The 26626-nt window shown below is 34.7% G+C and overlaps 1 protein-coding gene and 1 pseudogene across 2 annotated transcripts; both read left to right on the top strand.

Annotated features, from left to right (window-relative positions):
• Positions 1-647: 647 nt before the first annotated feature.
• Positions 648-2852, top strand: LOC147384629 (protein ABCI7, chloroplastic pseudogene; annotated as a pseudogene).
• A 10501-nt stretch (positions 2853-13353) lies between these two features.
• On the top strand, positions 13354-25084 carry HEXO1 (beta-hexosaminidase 1). 2 transcript variants are annotated; one of them, XM_086425117.1, is made up of 15 exons: positions 13354-13864; positions 13946-14029; positions 14401-14436; positions 15972-16083; positions 16189-16259; positions 16410-16540; positions 17601-17617; positions 17882-17930; positions 18592-18692; positions 19492-19551; positions 20920-20953; positions 22217-22315; positions 23172-23231; positions 23332-23582; positions 24760-25084. In XM_086425117.1, the coding sequence occupies exons 1-15, from the start codon at positions 13499-13501 to the stop codon at positions 24933-24935; spliced, it is 1647 nt and encodes a 548-aa protein (XP_086281243.1). In that variant the 5' UTR covers positions 13354-13498; the 3' UTR covers positions 24936-25084. The 2 variants fall into 2 exon arrangements, with proteins under 2 accessions (XP_086281243.1, XP_086281245.1); XM_086425119.1 differs by lacking the exons at positions 13354-13864; positions 13946-14029; positions 14401-14436 and adding an exon at positions 14453-15884.
• Positions 25085-26626: the final 1542 nt, after the last annotated feature.

Below are 26626 nucleotides of genomic sequence, written 5' to 3'. Positions count from 1 at the left end.
AGAATTATTCTCAAACTCATAAGGCTGAAATCTACTCTAAAGTCGTGGAGCTCCCACCATTTTGGAGAAGACAAGAAGGCTTCTGTGAAGGCCTATGAGTTGTTGGAGAAGGTCCAAAAAGAGGTTCAAGAGCAACCTCTGAACCAGGAGCTTGCTGAACAGGAGAGAAGAATAGCCAATAGCTACCATGAGATAGTTAGAAGAGAAAAAACAACAACTAGACAACAATCTAGAGTGAACTGGCTAAAACTTGGGGACTCTAACACAATTTTCTTCCACAAGTCTTTGGTTGCTAGAAGAGCAAGAAATAGAATATCCTCTATTCAAGCCAAGAATGGGGGTTGGTGGAGGAAGAGGAAGACCCATACTCCATTTGAAAAAGCCTTCGCAAGGCTAAAATCATGCCAAACTCATTCCGTTTTTGGAACTTCAGTGTTTGGGATCGATAATAACTCTTTTTAGTTGCCAATTCATTTAGAAAAATCAGTCGATCCTCTCGACTACCAACACTTCAATGAGCCTCGACAAAATCACATAGTTGATAAAACTCTACCCAAGTAGATTTTCCCCCTTGATTGAAGCACCGAGTTCATAATTTGGTCTGTGAAATTCAACTCGTCTTCTTCAATCTTCTCTGTTACTTCACTATTTCAGAGCTCTCTAATGGCTTATTCAACCTTTCCACCCCCCTTTCTCCTCCACCATCTCAACCCATCTCCCATAAAACCCAAAACCCTGACCAGGTTCATGGTTCAACCTTCTTCGACACCATACGTGAGTCTCTCTGACCCATTCGTCCTTCAACTTGCTGAAACCCCTAGAAGACTCAACTTCAACCCTCTCCTCAACACCACCAATTTAGAAATCAGAGACACCTCTTCTGAATCTCTCCTCTCCATGTCTTGGCCTTCTCGAAAAGGCGAACCTTTTTTATTCACCGACACTTCTTTCATTAAAAACTCTCAAATTCAACCCATTTCAACCTCACCCATTTCAGAATTTGATCTTTCAAGTATCTCCTCTGATACCAAATTCCCCAATTTGGTTATCTTTGATGGTCACATTGTCCATTCTGTCTCATAAATTGATGAATTTCCTGATGGGGTTTACATTGGGAGCATTTCAAACATATCTTTGGAGGAAATTATGAAAAGTACTTGAATTTATCTCTAATTTTCATGATGGGGACTTGTTCTAGTCTCTTAATGGGATTGGTACTCTTGATGTTACTATTGTATTTGTTCCGTCTAGTTGTCGGGTTGAGAATCCGCTTCATTTGAGGTTTTATTCAAGTGAAAGCGGGGATAATGGGTCAAACTATCTACCTATATCGAATCCGAGAGTGTTGGTTATGGTAGAGAAGGGAGGGGAGATTGGGATAATTGAGGAGTATTTGGGTGGAGATGGGGATAAGTGTTATTGGCCGAATTCGGTTATGGAGGTGATGATAGGAGAAGGAGGGAAGGTTAACCATTCTTACATACAACAGCAAGCCATGAATGCAACCCATATCAAGTGGACTTTTGTTCAAGAGGTGAATTGTTACTTTTCACCCAAATTTATTTTAAGGAAAAATATTGAATTAAGTAATAAAAACTATTTCTTTCAAGTATAGCTAGTATATTGTAGTAGTTATTACTTAATTTGTACAACAACGTGACTAGAAAACTGATACAACATCTTTATTACTAAATTTGGTTTAGGTAACAATTTTCACCATAGCCCGGTTTCATTTACATGGATTTAAGAAATGGGTACTTTCTCAAAATTCCTTTTGCTATTGGAGAATGAGTTGCTATTGAATTCTACACTCTAACATTAACTTCTGGTTTATGTGTCAAATTTTGATAAGCTGAGATTCAATAGATATGGATTGAATATATCATGAATCTTTATCTAAAGATATCTAGCTAAGTATGTTTCTTTCTTGGAATAAAATATTATTTGATTTGAAGTGCCAACTCAGCTAAGTGGTAAGACGTGTGAATTATTGTTGCCACGTCCTAGGTTCAAACCCCCTTAAACCCAACTTCATTTGCTAACCACTAACCTTATACCTATCCAAAAATAAAAATAAAAAATTATTTGAGAAGTTTGTTAGAAAAAAAAAAAAAAAAAAAAAACCAGTTATACAAAGGAGGTCAAGAAAATCTACTTACAAACAACAAAGTAGAAATAAAGAATAACTAGAAAATGGCAGCATTTTAAAGATACAAAATGATTCGACTTATTTAGAGTTGCATTGGTGTTTGTGAGAATTGGAGCAGTACCTTGAGTATAGACTTCCTATACTTAGCATCTTACACTAGAGAAATAGGTTCAGAAGGACAGGACTTAGGAGAAATAGAAGCATATTTAAGCTATTATCATTTTTTTAAGAGCAATAGAAGCTTTTTAATTTTTTTGCTAGGCAAGCGAGATCAATAGTCAGTAATCAGCATTTTATCATATACAATGTTATTGAAATTTAGGTGATAAATTTGATTATCTTCATGGAGAATTTAGGTGGTTAAGGTTATAGGATTAGGGTTTGGGAGGATGCTTATTGTTGGAAAGTAGCCCGTTGTACCATGTATGAATCACTTACTCCATCCATATTGCTTGTAACTCTTCTTAAATGAGAGCTTATTATCCAAGTCACTGATATTTATGAATCTAATTCAACTTTTAAAATCTTTATTCACCATATTTTATAGGAATCATCCATTACGTACGAGCTCGTCAAGATAAGCATCGGTGGAAAATTGAGCAAACACAATCTCCATGTTCAACAAGTGGACCCAGACACAGTAACATAATTATCAGCATTTATACTTATTGTTAACATATTAGTACTTATATCAGATAAATAATCTTTTTTTTAATTTTATTTTTAATTTCATCCAGCAATTTCAAGACAGTGGGTTACCAAACAATTCAACATCTTAACAGCACAATTAGACAACATGTTATCAAACAATATATTCAATTCAACAAGTTGCTTCAACAACAACAACAACTTTCTCTAAGCATTAGCAACTTTACATATAGTTTTTCCAAACAGAGCATTGAAGTAAGACATTATTGGGTACTATAAAAATTTATTTGAGATCAGATATGATAGCTCAATTGACAATCATGAGTTGTAGCTGAAACAAATTGATGAAGCCTCTGCCAATGAGCTCATCAAACTTATGAACTAAGAGGAAATCAGAATAGCTATGATCTCCATGGATGGAGATAAGGCCCCTGGCCTTGATGGATACTCTGTTATTTTCTTCCAGAAATAGTGGGACATACTCAAAAGCGATATGGTGGTTGCTATCAAGTATTACTTTCAGATGAGGAAGTTGGTAAGGGAAATTAATTTTACAGTAATAACTATCATCCCTAAAATTGATAGGCCTACCTCCATAGAAGAGAATAAACACATAGCATGTTACAATGTGATATATAAATGCATTTCTAAGATTCTAGCCAACATACTCAAAGGCACCCTGAATGAGATAGCGAAACCCTTTCAATCAACATTCATCCAAGGGAGGTCCATCAGAGACAACCTAATGTTGTCCCACGAACTTGTCAGAAACCTTCATAGAAAAAAACCCCCTGATGTGTTGCATAGGTTGACTTGAAGAAGGCTTACGATTCAGTTGCCTAGGAAGCAATTATCCACTACTTAAAGTTGATGAAATTTCCAAAGAATTTTATAACCTAGATACAGAGGTGCATCTCATCCCCTATGTACTTGATAGCCATCAATGGAAGCTTATAAGGATATTTTTCAGGCAGGAGAGGTATCCGACAAGAAGACCCTTTATCCCCCTATTAGTTCGTGCTTATGATGGACATACTATCAACCAAACTCCAAGATCTGGCCAATAAATGGAAGTTGGAAATGATGGACAACTGTAGAGACCCCAAGGTTAGACACTTGATCTTCGTTGACAACCTGATGTTATTCTTCAAAGGGAGTACCAGATCTACAAATGCTATTAAAGAAGCTATGGAATGGTTCAACAACATCATAGGGCTAAAAATAAATTTGGATAAAAGGAAGCTTTATTGTGCTGGGATTGACAGCCAAGAGAAAGACAGAGAATTTTCATAGCCCTTCAAATCATTGAAGCTACTCTTCTTGTCAAGTATCTTGAGCTGCCCCTCATCTCAACAAGACTCAAGCTTACTGATTGCGGGTCTATTATTACCAAGATTACTGGTAGGATCAAGTTTTGAAAAGCTCATTTTCTCTCATTTACAGGAGAGATGGAACTTGTCAAATCAATTATATGTAATATGCAAATCTATTGGTCTAGTGTGTTAATGCTCCCCAAGAAGGTATTGAAAGAAATTGAAAGAATATGTATTAGGTTCTTATGGGTAAGGTCGAAAATGGGGAACAAGATGCATTGTGTGAGTTGGAAGAGAATGGATAGGAGAAGAGAAGAAGGTGGGTTGGGATTTCATGACCTCGGTCTTCAAAACAAAATGGGTCTTGCTAGACAAGTGTGGGATATTGCCTTGAACAGGAAAAGCATTTGGGTGGAATAGATCCAAAAGAATCTTATCAGAGGAGACCACTTCTGGACTATGAGCATCCCTGGTAATGCGTCTTGGATGTGGAGAAAACTTTTGCATATGAGAGGGTCCACCAAAGACATGATCACTCATAGAATCAGGGATGGCGACAACACTTACATATGGAATGACCCATGAACTTCTGAGGGAGTAATGCAACAAGGGAACTCCTATGACACCAAACTCCACGACGAGCCCAGGGTCAACAATTTGGTTAGAGGAGGCAAGTGACACCTTTCTACCCACCTAGTTATCTTGTTAGAAAATGAGATTAGATCAAAGTCATGGAGCTCGACTGCTTAGAGGTAGGCAGAGTCATCTAGACAGTTGATCCTAAAGGAACTTACTCCATGAAGTCTGCTTTTAAAGCCCTTAAAAAGACTAGCCCTCAAGTTAGATGACACAACTTGGTATGGTTTCCTAACAATATTAAATGGCATAGTGTCACTGCATAGCTTTGCCTCAGCAAGGGACTGAAAACTCAAGACATGCTCAAGGCTAGAGGAGTAATTCAAAACTTATGTTGTTATTTCTGTAAAAGCTATCTTGAATCAGAAAATCACTTTGGGATGTAATTTCTCCCATGACTTGTGACAAATAATTCTAAGAAGATCCAACATATCCCATTCAAACATAAATTGGAGAGAAAAGGTCGAATGGGCATGCAATAATTCCAAAGGAAAATGTCAAAGGCGATCACTAAAAAATTAGCATTCAATACCTTCATTCACCATGTGTGGGTTGAGTGATGTAGGTGCAAATACCCCATTTTTGCATCTGCCTGATTTGGCTAACCGTTACTCGATTATTGTGAATTCGTAATGATGGAATGTAGAATATGCAAAAATTTGTAAGCTTGTGAAAGGTCATTTTTCAGATTCTCTCCAACTTATTCTCAATCCTCTTGATTCTATTTTTCCTTGACACACTTAACGTATAAATTATGCACTCTTGGATTGCTACATACTACATTCGATTTAGCAAGTACATACGCTTAAATTCGTCACACATTTTGGCAATCTAGAGATCTCGTAATACTAGGAAAATGTGACCTCGAGACTTAGAAATAATCACATTAGGACTAAAAGAAGCTGATCGCCAAAATTTGTAAAAATGTCCATTGACATTCGAATTTTATTTAGAAATCTCGATTTCTAGGAAAACGTGATTAAAAAGAAAATTTTCGACAATATTCATGTACATTGGATATCAACCAATTTTGATATCCAACCAATCATAATTAATAAACCAATTAAATAAAAAATTAAACTAATCAAATTAAAATTTTAATTTAATCAACCAATCACATTAATTAATAATCCAATAAAAAATCACTAATAACATTTATCCTTTGACCAATCAAGCCCATCAAACCAATCTAATCCAAACCGAACCCATGAAGAAGCCCAATGACAAGTCAAAATACCTAAGAAGCCTCTTGACCTTGACCTACCTAACTTGACCAAGACTTCTAGCACCACAATTCCATTAAACCACTTGTCCCACTTCACACTCATTTCATTCCACTAAAACACCTAAATGACATTGTTCCACCAAAATCCCACCAACAATACCTAATACAATTTAATAAAAGAAAAAAAGAATAACATATGAATTGAATAAATAAAAGTCACAAAATAAATCAAATATTTAATTAAAACATGATAAAATTAATTAAACCCAAACATGGAATACACATCACATGTCCAATATTCTCAAACCATATGGATCCAATCAATATGCTCTAAAATAATTAAAAGCACATAAGAAATAAAAAATACAAAAGATTAATGAAAATAATTGTGTTTAGAAAAATCTATAAAAGGAGGTGCATGAGAAGAAAGGAGGAGAGGGATTCAAGAGAAATCCACACTCCAATTCTAACCACAATTCCATCTCCATCCCCCAGACTTATCTTAGATTTATGCTCCAATGGCGATTCTCTTGCTCTTTCTCATGCCTTCTACTTTCTGAAGGAATCCTAGCAACCAAACCAACCGAATTAATCAAGTTCATCATTTTCTTTGATAAGTTTAGTTTTCTTTTAGTTTAATCATTTTAATCTCATACTTACCAATTATTTTGTTTTACAGGATGGAAGGAGTAATCATTAGATCACTCACACTGGCCGTTCAAAATCCATTAAAAAAAAACATGGATATTATCGTGTCCAAGCATTATTTTATGTTTTGATTAATTTAGAACATTGCACGAAATAATTTTTGGACCGATCTTTATACCATGGCAGCCCCATTACGAATCTTGATCAAAATGAGTTAGGATTTCGACGTGACTTTAAGATAATCCATTTGTTTATTATCACCACGTGAATCTTTGCAAAATTGTTACTGCCCCGTGAATCCTTGCAAAATTGGTTTTAATAAATGTGTGCACACGGCACATAAAATCAAATTCGATTTCATAAATTGACATGACACTCGCTGGTTTTGTGCCCATTGCACCTTCAATTCAAAATACGATTTCTTAAATTAGCACGCAAGTCGACTCGCGGATTTTGTGCACGTGGCACATAAAATTAAATTTGATTTTACAAAATAAATACGAGTCAACTCACTGATTTTCATGCATGTGACGATAAAGAGTGATTTTCCTTTTTCTAAAATTTAGCATGAGTCGACTCATTGATTTTATGCTTGCGATACAGATTTTTCGTTAAAATTAATTTCTTATGAAATTAACACTCGAGGCAACTGGTTGGTTTTTTGGGCCAGTTCAACATAAGGTGAATCTTCATAGTAATTGGTCAAGTCAACTCATCAAATTTTGTAATGGTTAAGTTGATGTTTGTTTTATGGCTAAGTTAACTCACTGATTTTAGGGCACGTGGAACTCTTTCAAAATTTCTATTTGTTAAAAAATATGTAAGTCAATTCACTTATTTTGGTGCAATTGGAGGTCTTAAAATCAATTTTCTCTTTGCAAAAAAAGTTAATGAGTTAACCCGTCGATATTTGTGCATGTGGCATATTTAAAACTCAATTTTATAAATGATAGTTGAGTTAACTCATCGATTTGGTGTATGTGGCATGAACAAACAAATTTTGGGGTGAGTTGATTCATCAATTCTTATGAACGTCCAAATTAATTGCCAAATCCAATTGATTGATATTTGCCATGTGAATGGTGCTACATTAGATGGTAATATGGCTTTTTCATGATTTCTCAAATCCAAAACTTGAAAGGAATGATAAACTTGTAATTTGAGAAATTAAGTTGTATGATTTGATTGGTCAACTTGATATAAATCGATGATGATGATTGGGCTCAAGCCTTTCAACCTTTGACCATAGTTTGACCATAGTCTTCTTCTCTCAACTTTATGATAGTTTTTTATCGTGGTAGAGATGGATTATCTCAATCGGGCCAATTCGGTGCTTAACACCATTCGAAATCCGTAACTCAATCCCTTGCCCACTTTTTCTTAGTCGTAGACTGGCCAGAATCCAATTCAAAGTCAAATTTGGCTCCTAGACCTAAACTAGGTGGTGACTCCCAATTCTCAAAAAATCTCCAATTTACCAGTCAGACACCACTTTTTTACTATTTAGTGAAAGAAGATCGATGCTCTTTCAATAGGAGACTCTTCCAAAACAACTACAACCCCTCTGAGCTTGTAGATATTAGGATAGTCAAAGATGTTTGAATGAGACTTCAAAGTGCTTGCTTCTAGAGAATTTATGAACTCATGGAATCTAGCCTCTAAGTACATGGTTAGAGTGCCAGTGAAATGCAGATGGACCAAGCCTTTGTAACACTATTTTATGTTTAATGCCGATGGGTCTCTAAGGGGTAACAAGGGAGGAGAAGGGGCTATTATCAGATATAGTGGTGGCAAGACAATGAAAGCTCTAGTGGAGCAAAACCAAAAAGGGATAGACTTATACCATGAGTTACAAGTAATGCTCAAGGGAATGATAATAGCGAAAGAGGAAAACATCCAAGTGTTAGGGGTTAGAGTTGACTCTAAAATGGCAATCGAATGCATTAAGGGGGAGGGAATAGTCCCTTGGAGAAAAGAAAGGCTAGTTAAAACCATTAAAACGAAAGCGAACTACTCTCGAAGAATCAAGTTCACATTCTGTTATAGAGAATGCAACAAAATTGCCGACTACCTTGCTTTATTCCTCCCTTCTTTAGGCAAAGCTATTTTTGAGCATAGGGACCTCCTTAAGCGTCTAGTGGACATTATATGTAAGGATGCTTCTGGGCATGCCTATGGTAGGTTGTAATTCTGGTTCTTCTGATTGGGGATCATAGTTTTTAAACTCGTTCGAGACCAAGACGTATTGCCCGATTTAACTCGGTGTCAGAGCTAAACGAGACCAACTCACAAAGTATTTTGAGATGACTGTGTATTGTGAGATAAACGAGTTGTCTTGGATGATATTTTCCAATATTTTGGGCGATACAAACAATACATCATAGAAAATGATTAACTTATGAGTTAAACGGGACGTATCGAGCGAGATTTTCAAAATCTCGTCCGAGTTAATCGAAACAAACGAGTTAAGGCCTCAACCCTCTATTCTTTCACCCCCAAATCAATTTTTTTTTTAATTATATATTTTTTTTGGTTCATTTTTTAATAGGAATCATTTCTGAATTTTTTTGAATTCTTCAAATTGTTTAAATGGTTAAAAACCATTGTCTCAATGTTGAACAAGACGAGACGTATCGTCCGAGTTAATTCGATATCAGAGATGAATGAGACGAGACAAGATATTGAGTTTAAAAACCATGTTGGGGATCTACTTAACCCCCCTTTAATCGACAATATATATATATATATATATATATATATCTTGTCATTTTCTTTCTTTTCATCTTTTAGTAGTAGCCTTAGTATTTTGTTTACCAGCCCAATCCTTGTGGAAATGATCCCGTGTACTCCCAAGTATCACATGCTTACAACTTGTCACCCTTGTTAGCACTCATATACTTTGTTACCTCATACTTTAGTGTTTAGGGGATTTAGTGTTGCATTCATAGTTTATCAAATTAAGGGATCCATTCTTGTATTTATTTGTCATTAAGAATGTGTATATTAAAATTGTAACAGCTGATTATGAAACTTTTAGCTCATATAGGACATAACATTTTGGCTACGTCTTTTGCTGTTAATATATATATATATATACAAAAGACGTAGCCAAAATGTTATGAGTTAAAAGTCTCATAATAGACTTCTTCTTTTTTTTTTTTTTGTGAGGGTGATCTCTATGATAAAGAGATAATCCTCAATTGAAATTAGAAGTTTTAAAATTGACTGATTTTTTGTGAGGATGATCTCCTCATTATAGAGATTGCTCTTACCAAAAATCAGCCCATTCCGAAACTTTTAGCCTATAAAGCATAAAACTTTAGCTACAATTTTGTCTCCTATTTTGGCTATCAAACGTTATCATATATAATAAAAAATAATTGTATAGCCTACTTTTCTACATTGTTGTGTTGTGGGGGATAAACCTCCCATCAAGTGACAATTATGTGGACTCACATTATGGCTTTTACATTTCACCCCTCTAACTTCATTATATTTCCTCTTAAATTCACTTTATTATTTTTCATCTTTTACCCCTTTAACCTCAAAAAATTTAATAATACGCTTTCAAATTTAATTTTTTCTATCTTTACCCCTTAACCCGAAAGAGGATGCCCATGTTATAAGCTAGTGCAAACTCTAGTATACATATAAAATCAGATCGGATCAAGCCACCGATGAGCCTTGTTCCCAATCCCAAACCCAACCCTACATATGAAACAAACCTAGCCTAACCTGAATGACCTGATAACTAAATGGATTTAATTTTATTACCAAAACTCGATCCATGGCGAGTGAAGTCAGGTCAAGCAAAATCTTGATTCATTAAGCCTTTGGTACCAGTGTTACTCCTTGCCGATTGAAGAAATTTCAAAGTATATTATAGCTTTGGATTATACTTGTTATGAAAATGCATTTACTACATTAATGTGGCACGTGATCTGTAATATTTTGAATCTTAAACACATTTGTTTACCTTCCATAAGAAAAAAAAAAAAACAGTTGAGTTGACTCTCATTGCTATTTTAGTTTCATTTTTCAAACTCAATCGTGACGTACTTGAAGGTCGCGTTGACTCATCTATTAAAATTTAAATAATTATTTTATAACTATATATTGGGTAGCATTCTATAAACAATATTCTAGACAACTTTTTGTCCTATATGACAAAAAAAGTTTCAGAATGGATTGATTTTTTGTAAGGATGATCTCTATAGTGAGAAGATCATCCTCACAAAAAATCAGCCTATTCTAAAACTTCTAATTCGCAAGAGATTAGAACATTATGAAGAAGAGGGGAGTTGTTTGTTATATTGAGGGGTGGATTGTTAATTCGAAAAACTCTTTATTTATTTGTGTTTTCCAATTGTCTTTGATGATCTTGTCCATTGGATATGCCAAGGCTTATTAACGTCCCATGAGCTTTGTCATGAATTCTATTTCTGAGTCTATCCCTTAAACGCCCCCATATATATCTTTAAGAGAGATTTACCCTGTAGACCTAACTGTTATATTTTTATTATAAAAACTCCCTTAGAATTCTGACAACTCCATGAAACCTAGAATGATGTGTTGTTGGATTGCTAATTTGATAATGCATGTGGGCCCAAAGACCCTTAGTAAGATTTGAAATCTTCCTAAGTCAATCATGGCAGTAGGATTCATAAGTAAGGTTTGTTCAAATAACACTTGATAAAGTAAGGGAGTTTTTGTAATAAAATTGCAACAAATAGGTCTGCCCGGTAAATCTCTATATTTAAGTTCAATATTTTTTAATTTAATATAAATTTCAAGAAGCATTATGTATAAGAGGGCCTATGTAACAGGTTCTTTTCAAAGATGGGACACACTTTAAAGAATATTTAATTTTAGTACAACTGGACTTATATCTTGAAGGAAAACTCAGAAATTCAGTAATACCTTTGTTTTTCAAAGAGTCTGACTAAGTAAAGATTTCACTCTCACTATGGGTTTTTGGGCTCAACTTGTAGCATCCAAACCATTATCCAATGCTTTTGGGTTGTAGAAGATAAAATTCAATGAACTTTGAAAAACAAATCTCAAAAAAGAATTATTTTTCACGATTGAATTTCAATTTTAAGTTTGGGAGTTATGTGAAAATTCGGTAGTTATCTATTTTCAAAACCTTGAATCAAGTAAAAAGAAATTGCTTTTCGTTGCCCTTTTTTTTTCGAAGCAACTTAGAGGGTTGTGATGGTGGATTGCAGAGGTGGTAATTCATTTGAGCAAAATGACCCTTAGTAAGGATCGAATCTTTACTACGTTAGGAAAATGATTCTATTTTCAAATGGATTAGGGATTGGGACCCGTTTATTTTCTATAATACAAGGTAGATCATTACATGCCTCAAAGTTATCATTCCTAAATCCCTTATTTTTCATCTAAATATCCTTTCATTATAACCTAATCTTTTCAACAATAATATCATATCTCATGTGATACTTGCCCCTACTCCAGGGGCAAATAATTATTAAACCCAACAACAATACATTCATATTAGATGATGGTAATAACTTAATGAACAATATTCTTTACTGTGGCAACTAGATTCTCGAGAAGAGATCCGATTTGGGTTTTGGCTTCATGTGTGAATTTAGGTATTGTGTAATTTTGGGGTGTCTACACTTACCAAACAATCAAAAATAAAATGGCAAAGGAGTTTATTATATGTCTACATTTCATAAGATCATATTGACAAGTCCATTCACCACGTGGGACATTCTTTGAACCCTCCAAAATCAGCCTATTTCATAATTTCTATTCGTGATCATTTAACTTCTTCACCGGCTCACTGCACCAATTATTATTTATAATATCCTATTTAATAAAGTTTGATTCAACAAAGACTAATGATAACATGACTCAAAAAAATATGTGTGGTCTGTACTTATTTGTTGCAACAAGTGCACAAAACCGTAGGTTTTTTTCTTGTATCCCGAAGAAAAAGATCTATGATTCTGTATACTTGCCATGTAATCAAGTACAGATTGAGTATGATTCTTTTGAGACTGATTATCACAGCTCTTCACCAAAACATACATCAAAAAATCTGAAATTATAATTTTAATACACTATTACTCAAGAAGCTTTGGAGTGACTCACATATTTTAAAAACTTTAAACATCTTAATACTTTCAATTCTATTATATCATCTCCAGGTATATTAATAAGATAAAATAGATATTAAATTAAAAAAATGAGGATATTACAGATATTTAATCTTTTTAGAGATTTGTTCTTTGTCCAGTAACAAACTTGATAAATTTAAAGAATTGAAGAGTTTGACTAATCTTACTAAGAGTCCTTGGACTCACCATCCCATGCTTCAGGGTTATAGGGGACAAAATTCTATTAAGTTTGAAAAATAATTAAAAAAAAGATTTATTTTTTATCATTTAATTTTAATTTGAAGTTCGAAATTTAGGTGTCGAGCTGTCCATTTTCAAAACCTGGGATCAAACTCAAAAAAAAGTAGTTTTTTTTATTTTATATATTTTTAATTTGAAATTTTCAATGAAATCCTGAGGGCTGTGATTGCTGATGTGGTAATCCAGTTGAGCAAAACGACCCTTAGTAAGGTTTACAATCTTACTGTGTTAGTAAGGAAAGTGTTTCACTTAACTGAACTCCCTACTCCTGAGTTTTGAGTGTCAAAAAGGAACTGTAAATATCTTACCAAATCATCGACTTTTTGTTTTGGTCCGCTGTTGTACACTTTTTCGTCCAACTTCTCTTCAGTTATCAATCTGTACGTGATGATTATGTCTGCAACATATCATTACTTGAAAGATTCTCCAATCCGAAAATAGTCATCTCGATTCGTTGCAGATTAAAATCTCTCAAAAAATTCCTCTAAAAATGTCCACAAAACTCCCCAATTTCTTCTCAATCTCTCTGATTCTCTGTTTCCTCTCTGTACTATCAGTTTCCCCAGTCGAAGGACGAACCCTAGGTTTCAAATCGAGTACAGATGTTAACGATACTCTTATATATTTATGGCCACTACCTTCTGAATTCAGTTACGGAAACATTACGATCTCCATCGATCCCGATCTTAAGCTCGAAGGAAATGGTAGGAATTCCCCCATTGTTACAGATGCGTTTCAGAGGTACAGAGAAATTATATTCAAGCATAGTTCAAAATTCTCGAAATCTAATTCCAAAAAGACATTCGGATATGATGTTTCCAAGCTTAGTATCGTGGTCGAATCCGATAATGAAACAGTGAGTTCAAGTGAAGTTTGATTTTGTAGTTCATCAGTAATTTTTAGTTTTGATTTTTGAATTTGATTTGTTTCTCAACAGCTTAATCTTGGTGTGGATGAGAGATATTCTTTGTTTGTGGCGAAACAAGATGGTCTTTCGATTATAGGAGAAGCAACAATTGAGGTAATTTGATAGCTTAGCTTACTTAGAAGTGGTGGTTGTAATGCACTGCAGCTCACTCACAAGGTTACAGGTTCGATCCTAGTTTAGACACCCGAAAAAAGGTGGTATTTTGTTCTAAATGTCAGCTTGTATTGGTATGTATTGGTTTTTCTCTTGACCGAACCATTGTCTCTAGATGAGATTTTGAACCCTCAATTCTTCACCGCACTTTTGAATTTCCCAAGTAAACTATTGGTTGAATTGAGTTTCATAAGTGTGCTATATTGCAATGTTTAATGATGCATCTAGAAATATTATGTGCATTTGCATCGATCTTTCTAGTTGGTTTTGCACTTCACTTTGGGTATTTTTTATATTTTGTTTAATTGCAGGCAAATACTGTTTATGGAGCATTGCGTGGGTTAGAGGTATATACACTGAACTCTAGAAGTATTAATCATTTCTTACCAATTAATTAAAATGGGTCTGTTGGATAACAATGGAACGTGGGGAACCCCTGGACGTGCTGCAGATACTGAACTCTAGACTCTAGAGCCTAATTATTGATCCTTTCTTAGCATTTAATGAAAATGGGTCCATTGGATTTCTAAATTTAATTGTTGTGTGGGTTAGAGATATTAATCATTTCTTTCCATTTAATGAAAATGGGTCTGTTGGATTACAATGGAACTTGGGGAATCCCCGGACGTGCTGCAGATACTGAACTCTAGAGCCTAACTATTGACCTGATTAAATTTAATGATTCTATTGTGATTGAAGCATGGCAATATTTGATCCACTGAAGGTATTACAGTTTCCATTTGGATTATATCATGTACAGTCAAGCGAGGGTAAAACAAACAAAGATGAAAAGAACAATTGGGAAAATTAAAATGCCTATATCTCATTGGAAATTTGAATGTGACTGTTCTTATCTGCAGATTGTCTCCTTATCCATGTTTCCAAATTATTTAGTAAATCACAAAATTGGAGTTCTTGTGATTGTGCTAAAGAAAACATGTTCTATAAATTTTTTTGTATTTTCAAGCATAGTTGTCCCCTAATATTGTTTGGAAATGATTATGTGGTTTTTCTCAATCTTCATTGACTGGGTATTGGCGGATTCCAAATGATGGGGGATATTATTTGTTAGAGTTGTGGGATGGTTCCTCCATACTTGGCTTGTGATCCTTGTCATTTGGATATCAATTCCTCACACCATTTCTCAATATACGGTTGATGTTGGCAATCACTAGGCACACATATATTTGAACCTTTTTGCTTTATTTTCCTCAAATTATATTTTAACTACATTCTCCAAGAGAGGTAAAGATGTTAGAATGAATTATTGAGGCTCAGGTTTCCATCTGTATTCCTTCTTCTGGGAAATTACACTGTTCTAACTCTCACACCTGTCTATTTTTTTTTTTTCTCTTCTTCTTGTTTTAGTGTATGTGTGCCTATTTAAATTATAACTAGCTAGGTAAATAAAATTTGGCATTGCACTTGGCAACATGTAATGAAATGTGAAATCTGTTTACTCTTGTTGTAATTGTTAACCAACCAACCACTCCAAAGGACCGATCTATTGGAGAGGGGTAGAACTATGAATAAAAGAGGGTCACAGGGCTTAACTGGGGTATGACACACCCGAAAGTGGAGGAAAATATACACTCAACATTCCCCCTTACCCATAAGGGTGGAAAGAATTGAACCCGTGACCTATACAAACCTAGCGCTTTGATACCATGTTAACCGACCAACTGCTCCAAAAGACCGATCTGTTGGTGAGGGGGAGAACTATGAATATAAGATGGTCACGGGGCTTAACTTGGGTAAGACACACCCAAAAGTGGAGAAAAATATACACTCAACGGTAATAACATGATGTAATATAACTTCTTGGTTGGTTAGTGGACAGTATGTGGTCTGACCCACCGTTTGACCTTTCCATCTTTTGCAGACATTCAGCCAATTATGTGCTTTCAACTATGGGACTAAAACTGTAGAAGTCTACAGGGCACCGTGGTACATTAAAGATGAACCAAAATTTGCATTTCGTGGACTTCTTCTCGGTATGACACAGCTCTTTTATGCTTAGAAATTCAAATACGCCAACTTTGTTTCAAATTTTCTTTTTATATTTCTGGGATGGCCATAATATCTAAATTCTTATGCAGATACCTCGCGTCACTATTACCCGATTAAAGTGATTAAGCAAATTATTGATTCTATGTCATATGCTAAACTTGTAAGAAATGTTCTTGGTTTATTTTTTTTATTTTCTTTTTTGTTTCACAGTTTCAGAATGCATCAATTCCACTGATTTTCTTCTTGTCCCTTCTTTTCTTTCTCCAAATTTTCTGTATGTACTTCTGATATTGAGAATCACATTCAGTAGAATGTTCTTCATTGGCACATCATAGACGAACAATCATTTCCTTTTGAAGTAACTTCATATCCAGACTTGTGGAAAGGTTCATATTCAAAGTGGGAGCGTTTCACGGTCGAAGATGCTTATGATATTGTCGAGTAAGACCTCTTATATCTTCTTCCATCCCTGCATGACATATTTAAATCAATTTTTTCCGAGTATTCTTGTAATTGGATCTGCTTTAGTGGAAATCTATAATTTCAGTTTCGGTACTTACTAAAGAGAACTTTTATTAGATCTCTTAAGGCACTTAGTTGTCACAATATTTTGTCGCTAACTCATGGTAATTCTGCACATTAATTAAAATGGGTAATATGATTGCAAGAGTCTTGAGAAATCATTTTAGGATCTTTTAAATTATCAATTGGTGTGTTAGAAAACTATCTTGCCGCTATTATAGTGTTCCCTTCTCGTGGCCTCATTAATCACTCATTCATAATTGAAGCCATTCCCAAATGCTAAATTCTTATGTGGATAGTAGTTTCATGCTCTTTCATGACATTACCAGTCCTTCATCCTAGCTCTTTTCAACAATTAATTAGCAAACAAATCTATAACAGTGAGCATTATTTGAAATCCGAATCTTTTTTCGAAGCACCTTGTTTTATACAATGCTCTAGGATTGATCTCCAAAACAATTTTCTGAAAGTGATTGAGTTCCTTTGTGAGAGGACGGAAGGTCTACTTTAGAAGGCATTCGTCTTGAGCATTGTAATTGCAGTTCCTACTGTCATTCAATATTATTCTTTGATCTATATTTTTCCTACTGAGTGGATTCATGGATGATACTTATCTGGTTGTTGCTATTGCAAGGAAATCTGATTCTGATCAGACTTTTGGCTCAAGCCCATGGCACCATGCCAAGTGGTTATGGTGATGGTGCAAGAGTCGGATCCTTTGTACTATCATAATGGCTCCCATGTTGTGTATCTGCTCTTATTTGTTTAATATTTTATCTCCATAAAAAATTGTTCAACTTGTAAATAATATTATGAACAAAAGATTGCTTACATGTTTCTTCTATCTCCTAAATATTTGCCTTAATAGGTGTTTAGTGGTGTGGCTTCCTTGAACTTTGCAGATCTTTTTTCCTAATGTATCATTAACTGATTTTTGTTGGTGTCTCTGTGATGCTGTGATGCATGATATACATTGAAGCTATGCCAAAATGAGAGGTGTGTCCCATCTTCTAAGTTTGTAAGAACTTTACTAACCAAGATTTTCCCTCAATAATTTTTTGGTACTTATCTTTATTCTCACTATATTTTGAATTCAGTTTGTCTGAAATGCACCCATTGTGAAACTTATAAATAATTAAATTAACTTATCTCTTATTCATCACAGAACAGTTCAAGCTTAATAGTATTTTGGAGTCCAAATATCCCCTATTGGGCTGTCATTCCTGTCTTTTTCTTGATTATTTGATTCACTTGTGGCAGGCATCAATGTTATGGCAGAAATAGATGTTCCTGGTCACGCAGAATCATGGTAAACAATATTTTTGTAATTTTTTTTCCTGTACTTATTGTAATGTGTGATAGTTCGACTTCCAGTCATTCTGTTTTTCGAAGTAGTTTTCTTCAGATGGAAAATTATTATTGCATAGCAGAAAATTATTTGCTTGGAGGTTAAACGATAATTTTGTGCTTACACACACTCACACACACGAAGCTCGTTTCAATATAAAAAGTGTTTCTGGAGGCTCTATCAGCTATATCACAAATGTAAACAGGAAAAGATACAATACACATTTTCTCTCTTAATGAATTATCCTTGTACGAATAAAACAACCTGGGTATCATATCCTCGGACGACATTTGTAATGCCATTTTTTTTTCTTTTTTTTCCTTTTCTCTTTTCATTTTGGATCTTGTAAAACTCAAGAATGTTATTGCTCCTAATCTTGTTTAGCATTCCATTGGTTTGAATTTAACTTGAGCTCTTGTAATACCATCTGTGGAATTTTTCAGAAAATGTTGGATCTTTGGAGTCAAAATATAACAGGATGGAATTGTTCAGTCTTAGCATGCTAATTATTTGGTCCTCATGTTGGTCGTGTACTTGGATGGATGTGCTACTGCATGGTCCCTTGGGTCTATGAAAGTATAATCTTTATCTTGTGCACTAAACTGTGATCTATTTTTTGTAGGGGCACTGGATATCCTGACCTTTGGCCTTCTGATATATGTACGGAGCCACTTGATGTCTCAAAAGAATTTACTTTTGATGTGATCTCAGGCATTTTGAGAGGTGAAGCTCCATTAAACTTCTTGTTTGTTATTGGTTCTAAGAACATTTCTTCCTCCACATGTCAGAATTATAGAGGTTTTATTGATGAAGAAAATTGCCAAAGATTGGTATTTAAACTTGAAAATTTTGTAGAGCAGTGTCATAATCCATATTTTATTCCAAATGGTAAGCTTCTTTATATGTGGTAATTTTTTTGTAAGTACACCTATTTATTGAAATATCAGTCAATATTATTGCATGGGTGTTTGATACAAAAATGCCAAGCAGGCAAATGGGTTTTAGAATTTATTCTGAACTTTCTGCCAAACATTGGACGGTGCTTAAACATTTAATAAAAAAAAAGTGTCCTGTATGCTTTGGTCTGAACATATCAACCTTCATGTGTGTTCAAAAACAAACTAGGGTTCCTCCAATTGTATGTATATAAGATAAAGTTGGAACATGAGTTTAATGCTTGAGAGTTGAGATGCTCAATTGGTAGTGTCAGAAGAACATCTAAGTAAGAACCTGTTCATGTAAACTTTTTTGAACCTTAGTGATGTGCTAGATCGAGCCTCTAGTCCACAGATTTTGGGTTATATCTAATATCTATGATTCTTGTACTATAAATGTTGAATTTTCATTTCACCCTTTCTTTTCTTCCTTTTTTCTCATTGTATCCTTTTTCTTTCATTGTACTCCCTTTTACTAATAAAATTTATTTTAAAAATATTGGTCATAGATCATATATCAAATCATGCTTTTTTACTTATAAAAGTTTATGTTCATAATATATTGATGGTAGAGTTTGTATTTACAGATATGAGAGAAATTTTCCCATTTGAGCTCTTCCATTTAGGAGGTGACGAGGTCAATACAGGTTAGTTGATTGTTTTTCTTTGCTTTAAACCATTATGCTAATATTTTTTGTTGGCGATATTGTTACCTTTTTTTTCATTCTATTTATGATTCATATAGTAGGAAAAGGTAATTTGTAAACTTGGGGATTCTTATGTTCTGCTCCTGTATTGAAACATAATCCAAGGGATAATGGGTTTCCAAAGAGAATCTTATCCTTAATATAAATGACTATGAAATGGACCTTTGTTATCATAGCCGTGCCACATATTAACAAACAGTTTTTTACTCGCCAGGCTTATAGAAATACGAACAAAATCCTTGTTTTTGTAGAGGTGTAGATAAGACTCGTCACTTGGGAGGTTCCACTTGAGGGAAGAGTGGTAGTGGGGTGGCTCTGCTCTGGTCCCCTGACTAAGTCAAGTATGGCCACTTAGGGGTTGTTGCATTATATGAGAGGGAGGGAGGGAGGGAGCTCTTCAGTTCCATTACGATTAGTGACCAGTTTAGTTCGCCTTGGTCACCAAACCCACATCATTTTTATCAGAGGTTGAATCGATCATCAAAAGAAGAATTAGGCCAAAAATTAGGATACATTCAGGAAAAATAAAACTTCCATGGAAGAGAAGCAACTGAAACGCTTTCATAAAAATTCTCGTAGAATCGAGACTGAAGTTTTCATTCTGTACATGCCGGATCATGAATTAGTAACTGCATCCAATCTCCAAAAAAACCTCTATATCCCTTTCTGGTGACTATGCTTGGTATCTCACTCATAGTAAGTCCAAATGGCATACATGTATACGTACTCAATTTACACCATTTATAATTTCTTAAGGAAAGATCTAAAATATATTTTGGCGTAAGATCTTTGTAGCTATTCTAGGTATGTGAAGGATTTTATGTTTATACATTCATACTCTGAGAAATGCCAGCGAGGATGTAGGCTCTTTGGAATAGCTGTACGTAGGCAATCTTTGTTGTATTGGAAAATTTCATTAGCTTCCTATTTTATTCTTATTAAGTTCCCAATCACAATACATTGCTATTGTTGAGCTTTAGAGTAGCATTTCTGGTCCAAGGCCCTGATTAAGGAGGAAGTACATGTCAAATTGGCAACCAATGTAAACTTTTGTCAAATCCTAATATAAACTACTTTGTAACAGTTGAAACCAGAAGTATACGGTGAGTCTATGTGAAACAAAGTCTCAAAAGCTAGAAATTTTGGCGAAAACTCTGGATCTGCTTGAATTGAGCCAAAAAGAATTAAAGCTGTGTTTGTTGTAAGCATAATCCATGCTAATACTGAAATTACTACTGGATAATGATGCTTATATGCATTTGTTTCTCTTGATTTTCATTATTTTAATAGTGGTTTAATATTTGTCAGATTGTTGGAATTCAACTCCACATGTGAAGCAATGGTATGTCTCTCCCCTTCATATAGCTAATCTCCTTCTCACCTATATCTATGATGCAACATGCAATTCTTTGAATGATCACTTTCTAGATTAACCATTAGAAGAATAGAAGGATGATATTTTAAATTAAACTGTTGGAACTTCTCTGGAATGAAGAACGTAAAATGTGTGCAATGTAAGGTAGATAATTTATTTTATTTTTTCATTTTTAGGGAGTTGGGGAGGGGAAGTGGAAAGATGGGTCGGGTGTTGGGAAATATCTTTCCTCATTTTAGAAACTTCAGTTTAAGGAGAGATTAGTTGCATCCATCTCTAAGGTGGTAAATGTTCCAACTTATCCTGTGAAAGACAATAATTTGGTCCATTTCTGTTGCATATTCTGTTTTTTTATAGACAAAACATATTCATTAAGGAGGTTGAAGACTACCAACCAAACAAAAATTCAAGGGGTAAGAAAACTCCCACTACAAGGCAAGCTACTCGGCCCTAATATTACAAAAAAATCTCATCTCTCTAAAAAATCTTCCAAGAAAACCCATTTAAATTCCTTGAAGGCCTTACACTAGAAGAAGAGAAGCCCCAAAATAGAGAGATGATGATGTCCATAAGAGGATGCTCCCCACCTTCAAACAATCGAGTGATATGTCAACTGGATACCTTCTTGAATATTGTGTGGATACAGATGCAGTTGGCCGAGTAGTTGCAGATTCAGTGCAGGTTAAAAACCCAGTATTAGGGTAGTTACAGCTTCCTTTCGCAGGTCCCATCTTCACTAGCGGCCGAGGCGGATATGCTTTTTTTTGTTTAATTGGAAGTTGCACCTTTTTGACTTCTCATTATTTAATAGGGGACAGCATATAACTTTACATTTCTAGAAGTAGAATTGTGTCCCCGTCCCTAAAGCACCTGATCCATTGTGGGAAAGCTCTTAATGATTATACTGATCAACAAAAGAAAACTCTTGTGACTAGTATTTTCAGACTTACCATAACTTTGAAGTGACCAGCTTTTTTGTTTGGATCATCAATTAGTTGTCAATTATTGAATTGACATGCTTTTTTCGTTCGGGAGAACTTTCCTTTAACATATAATTTGCACACTGCAAGTTTAGACCATCAGGAATTTTATTTTCTTCTTAGTGAAGGTTTCCCTGTATTAAATAAGTGGTACTCTTAAAATCAATCATAAGCTCTCTGTGACTGTTATGTCCATTTATTTTTCAAGTGAATTTCAGCCTATGGTGTTTGATCCGTGAATTGACTTCAGGCTTCAAGAACGCAACATGACAACCAAAGAAGCATATCAATATTTTGTATTGAGAGCTCAGGAGATAGCAATTGGTAAAAGTTGGACCCCTGTGAACTGGTATGTGTTGATTTGGTTAATAAAAACACTTGTCGGAAGTCATTTCATTTTCCAATATGCAAGATATTTATATTAGATAGATCATTTAATCTTACATTTTCTCATACATCTTCTGTTGTCATAAGTTTTGTTTTTTGATTTTCTGGAAGGGAAATTCTCAGGAAATTTTAAACGTTTTTGCTTGGCATTTTATTGATATAACCTAAAGAAATTACAATAAATATGTATAAAAAAAAAAGGAAAAAGAGAGAGAGCTGCTTTTGGCACCCCAACTTCTACTTATTACTCCTCAATTTCTTAAATTACTGATCCTACTCCAATTTAAGATTAAAACACTCTATTCAAACATTACAAAGGTTTGGCTCAAATTATAATCTCCACATTACAAAACATTATGACACTCGTTCAAACAATTTCATTAGTTGCTTACAATTATGATTGGGCTCATAAAATCCTAAACCCAAAAAATAGAATGTAACATAAAAAACGAGAGAGCTTCTATTGGCCCCCCAACTTTTGCTTATTCTCAACCATTCACTTATTTTCTTTATTTTTAATTGGGGTGTAGCAATTAAAAGTTGGGGTACCAATAGAAGCTCTAAAAAAAGGTGTACTATAAAATTCAAAATTAAAATACTTTCACTTGTTTTCATTTCTTTAATGCATTAACCTTTAGAAATTTCTTAGTTTGTGGTGCGTGTTTGTGTGTAAATAAAAGGTCAATTCTCACAAGACACCTAATTTCTCATGGAAAATTAAAGATTTATCAGCTTTTGAAAATATAAAAAATAAATCACGGGATTCTTCAACATATCAAGTGATATATTTGTGACAGATCTAAACCTTCTTGTCTCAGGGAAGAAACCTTTAATTCATTCCAGGCAAACCTTAATCCACGGACAGTGGTACACAACTGGTGAGTTTTTGATGCCACATAAACGTGAGTTTGTACCCAATTGTCATTCAAGAGTACTTTATTGTCTTTCATGTATGAACATTGTTGTCCATCCTCGTAGGTTGGGTCCGGGAGTTTGTCCAAAAGTCGTTGCAAAAGGTTTCAGATGTATTTTCAGCAATCAAGGTGTATGGTATCTTGATCATTTAGATGTCCAGTGGGAGGAAGTCTACAATGGCGACCCGTTGGAAGGAATAAATGATGCTTCAGAGAAAAAACTTGTGCTTGGGGGAGAAGTTTGTATGTGGAGTGAAGTGGCCGATGCCTCAAATGTTCAGCAAACAATATGGCCGCGCGCTGCAGCTGCTGCAGGTATGCTTGTGATGGAAGTTTCCACTCAAAAGTTGCATGTCACATAGTATGATAGTGGTTTTAAGTGTCTTCCGAGACCAAGTCATCTTGGTATCGTCCATCAACTAGACATATAGACAAGGCGTCTCAAGCCTGTGGAATCTTGTGAGATAAACAAGATGACTCGGCCAAAATTTTGAAAATCTTGTCCTAGTCGGTTAAACTTGGCCGAGTCAACTGGGATTTTGTATATTTTTATTAAAATAGTTCATTTTTTAGAATTCAAATACATATTATCTAAAGAAAATATGATTTCATGAAAAAAATTATTATTATTTTTATATAAATATATATATGAATAAATAATTCTAAACTGCGTTAAATGGTTTATCTCGTCTGGGACAAGTTGACTCGTCCAAGACAACTCGGTCTCTTCCATGAACGAGACGAGATGTCAAAACGAGATTTAAATCCATGGGTAATAGGGTCATTTGTCCTTGGATACATGATCCTTATGTATTGGTTGAAGAATGGATGCTAAAACCGGGGGCGGGGTGAGAAAGAAAATCTCATCTTCTCTTAGGAATCAAGGACATTTGAGGAGGAAAGGTTAATTTGCCGCCATCAGACCAAACCCTAATCACTGTTAAACTCTCATAGATTCTACTGCTCATATTTTGTTGGTCATGGCTTTTATTGTATTGTTCCCTTAATAGATGAATGAGCACTGCTCTATATCTTGAGTTTAGTTTCAAAACTTCTCCATATCTTTTTAATTTATTGTGTCGTAGATTTCATGTTTTATAAATGACTACAATCTTGAATCTTTTGAGAAGTAAAGCTCATAAATAAATTCTCGCCTTTCCTGTCACCTTAAAATCTTTTTCTTTTCTTTTTTTCAAATACTGCTACATAATAACTTTTTGTTGGTACATTCTCTACATTGGATCTTATCCAAAAAAAAAAAATCTGTATTAAAAGAAATCCTACTAGCTAACTGGTGACTCAGTAAATTATAGTTTCTTACTATTATACTTGCTAAAGTATTCGTCACTGGTTTGCATGGTGTACACCATGTTGATGCCTTCTGTTCTTGCATGGAACGGCCATTGATTTTACTAACTTTAAGGCTTTAAGTTTAGGTTCTTTTGCTTTTGTGTTCTTGACATACTCATTCCCATTTCTTCTCCCCATGTAGAGCGCTTGTGGAGCACAACGGATGTTGCCTCTACAGGAAATATAAGCCTAACTGTATTACCAAGGCTGCAATACTTCAGATGCTTGTTGAATCGGCGTGGAGTTGAAGCAGCTCCAGTCACAAATAAGCATGCTCGAAGTGCCCCAATTGGTCCTGGGTCTTGCTATGATCAATAGCTCTAGTGCCACGCATTGTAACTTTGTGTATCACAAGCTTCCTTTTATTCATCATAAATTAATAAATGTTTTGCATTTCTAATAGACAGTTTGTTTCTGAGGAATCTGTATTCATGTACTAAACCATTAATGACTTTGATGTTCGTGTATCGATTTGGAATCTTGAGGTTGCCCTTTTTTTTAGGGGATGAGTAAGCTGACTTGAACACATGACCTCAAAATTGCATTTTAGTTTTTTTCGCATTTTTTTTATTAAGACCAACCAATAAAGAAAGATACAGGAAACTCACAAGGATACTAAAAAAGCCTCACCAAACACAACCACTTGGATAAACTACAAACCTAATCCCATCTACTTAAGAAACCTTCAAAGAACACCTGACATGACTTCTTAAACAACCACCAAAAGAAAATAAAATCCACATCTCTTGCAGGGGAAGCTCCAAATGCATTTATGAAAGGTAACCAGCCCTTGAAGGTTGAAGCCACTTCCAAAAGCCACTGTAGACTCTAGGGCTTAAACGAGTCAGGATCTGGCAGGATGTGAGTGTATCTATATTCAATTTTGGTTTGGATCCGGATCTAACTCGGATCCTACTAATTAAAATCATATTCAAACCATTTTGTTTTTATCAAATTCATATCTGGTTCCAACCTGACAAGATTAATTGATTCGGATCAGTCAAGTCGGATAGTTTAAATTGTTCAAAGTTATTTCAAGAAAAATCACTAAAGGTGTGACTTGAACTCAAGACCTCTTCTTATGAACTAACTTGATCAACTCATCTTGGTATGTGTTAGAAAGAGTCCTATAATCCAAAGTATAAATCAAACAAGAACACAAAAATCTCACAAGATACCAGATATATGTGATTTGGTCAAAGCATCGACCTATCTCCATGGGCAAAAACTGTGATTTCACTATGATAACTAAAGAAGAACTAGGTTACAATTTTTCTCTGCCTTTCGTATATCTTTCTGACCTCTTTAGGGTTTCATCTCTTACCTTTTATATACTTAGGTTACAAAAAGGTTAAACAAGTCGGATTCAAATCCAAATCAAATAGGCCTAATATTTTGTCTATGAGTGATTAAACGGGTCCTTAATAGATTATCAAAAGATCTGAGTTGAATCCACGACAACTCTCCATATACAAGAATAGAAGACATAACCCAATAGTATGCTTCTCTGAGACGAGATACAAGGTCTTAAAACCATGGATTTAACTAAGGTTTAAAATGTCGTTTTGATTCAATTTTTCAATTTCCTAAAATATCGAAATGAAACCAAAAAGTAACAGAAACAATGTGATACATTTGAGTCATTCCGAGACAAACATATTCGGTCTTCAAGATGAAGACTTTGATTAAGGGGTCTGTTATCAATTTGAAAATAGGTGGGCAGCTTCTCAAATATTAACCAAAATATGAAGGACTTTCTTAAAATCAATCTTTTAAAGAGATTAATGTGAAGTTAAAAGACTCAAATTGATTCTTTGTAGTTGGTTTGGCCATGTGCGACGGGAGTTCTCTCCTTACCAACAAAACCTTATCCTCTCTCTTTACAAATATAACCCTAATCACTCTTTCAGTCTTTGTTACAAATCTAGTGCACATCACTCCCTCTCTCTCTCTCTCTGAGTCTAAGGTGATAGGAGGAATGAAACAAACTATTCTCGGTTGTTTCATCT

This window comes from Akebia trifoliata, chromosome 15, assembly GCF_017979445.1.
Source record: "Akebia trifoliata isolate Shusen 1 chromosome 15, ASM1797944v1, whole genome shotgun sequence".
Classification (NCBI taxonomy): Eukaryota; Viridiplantae; Streptophyta; class Magnoliopsida; order Ranunculales; family Lardizabalaceae; genus Akebia; species Akebia trifoliata.
Note: the sequence above shows the minus strand (reverse complement) of the source record. Positions and strands in the feature narration are given on the sequence as shown.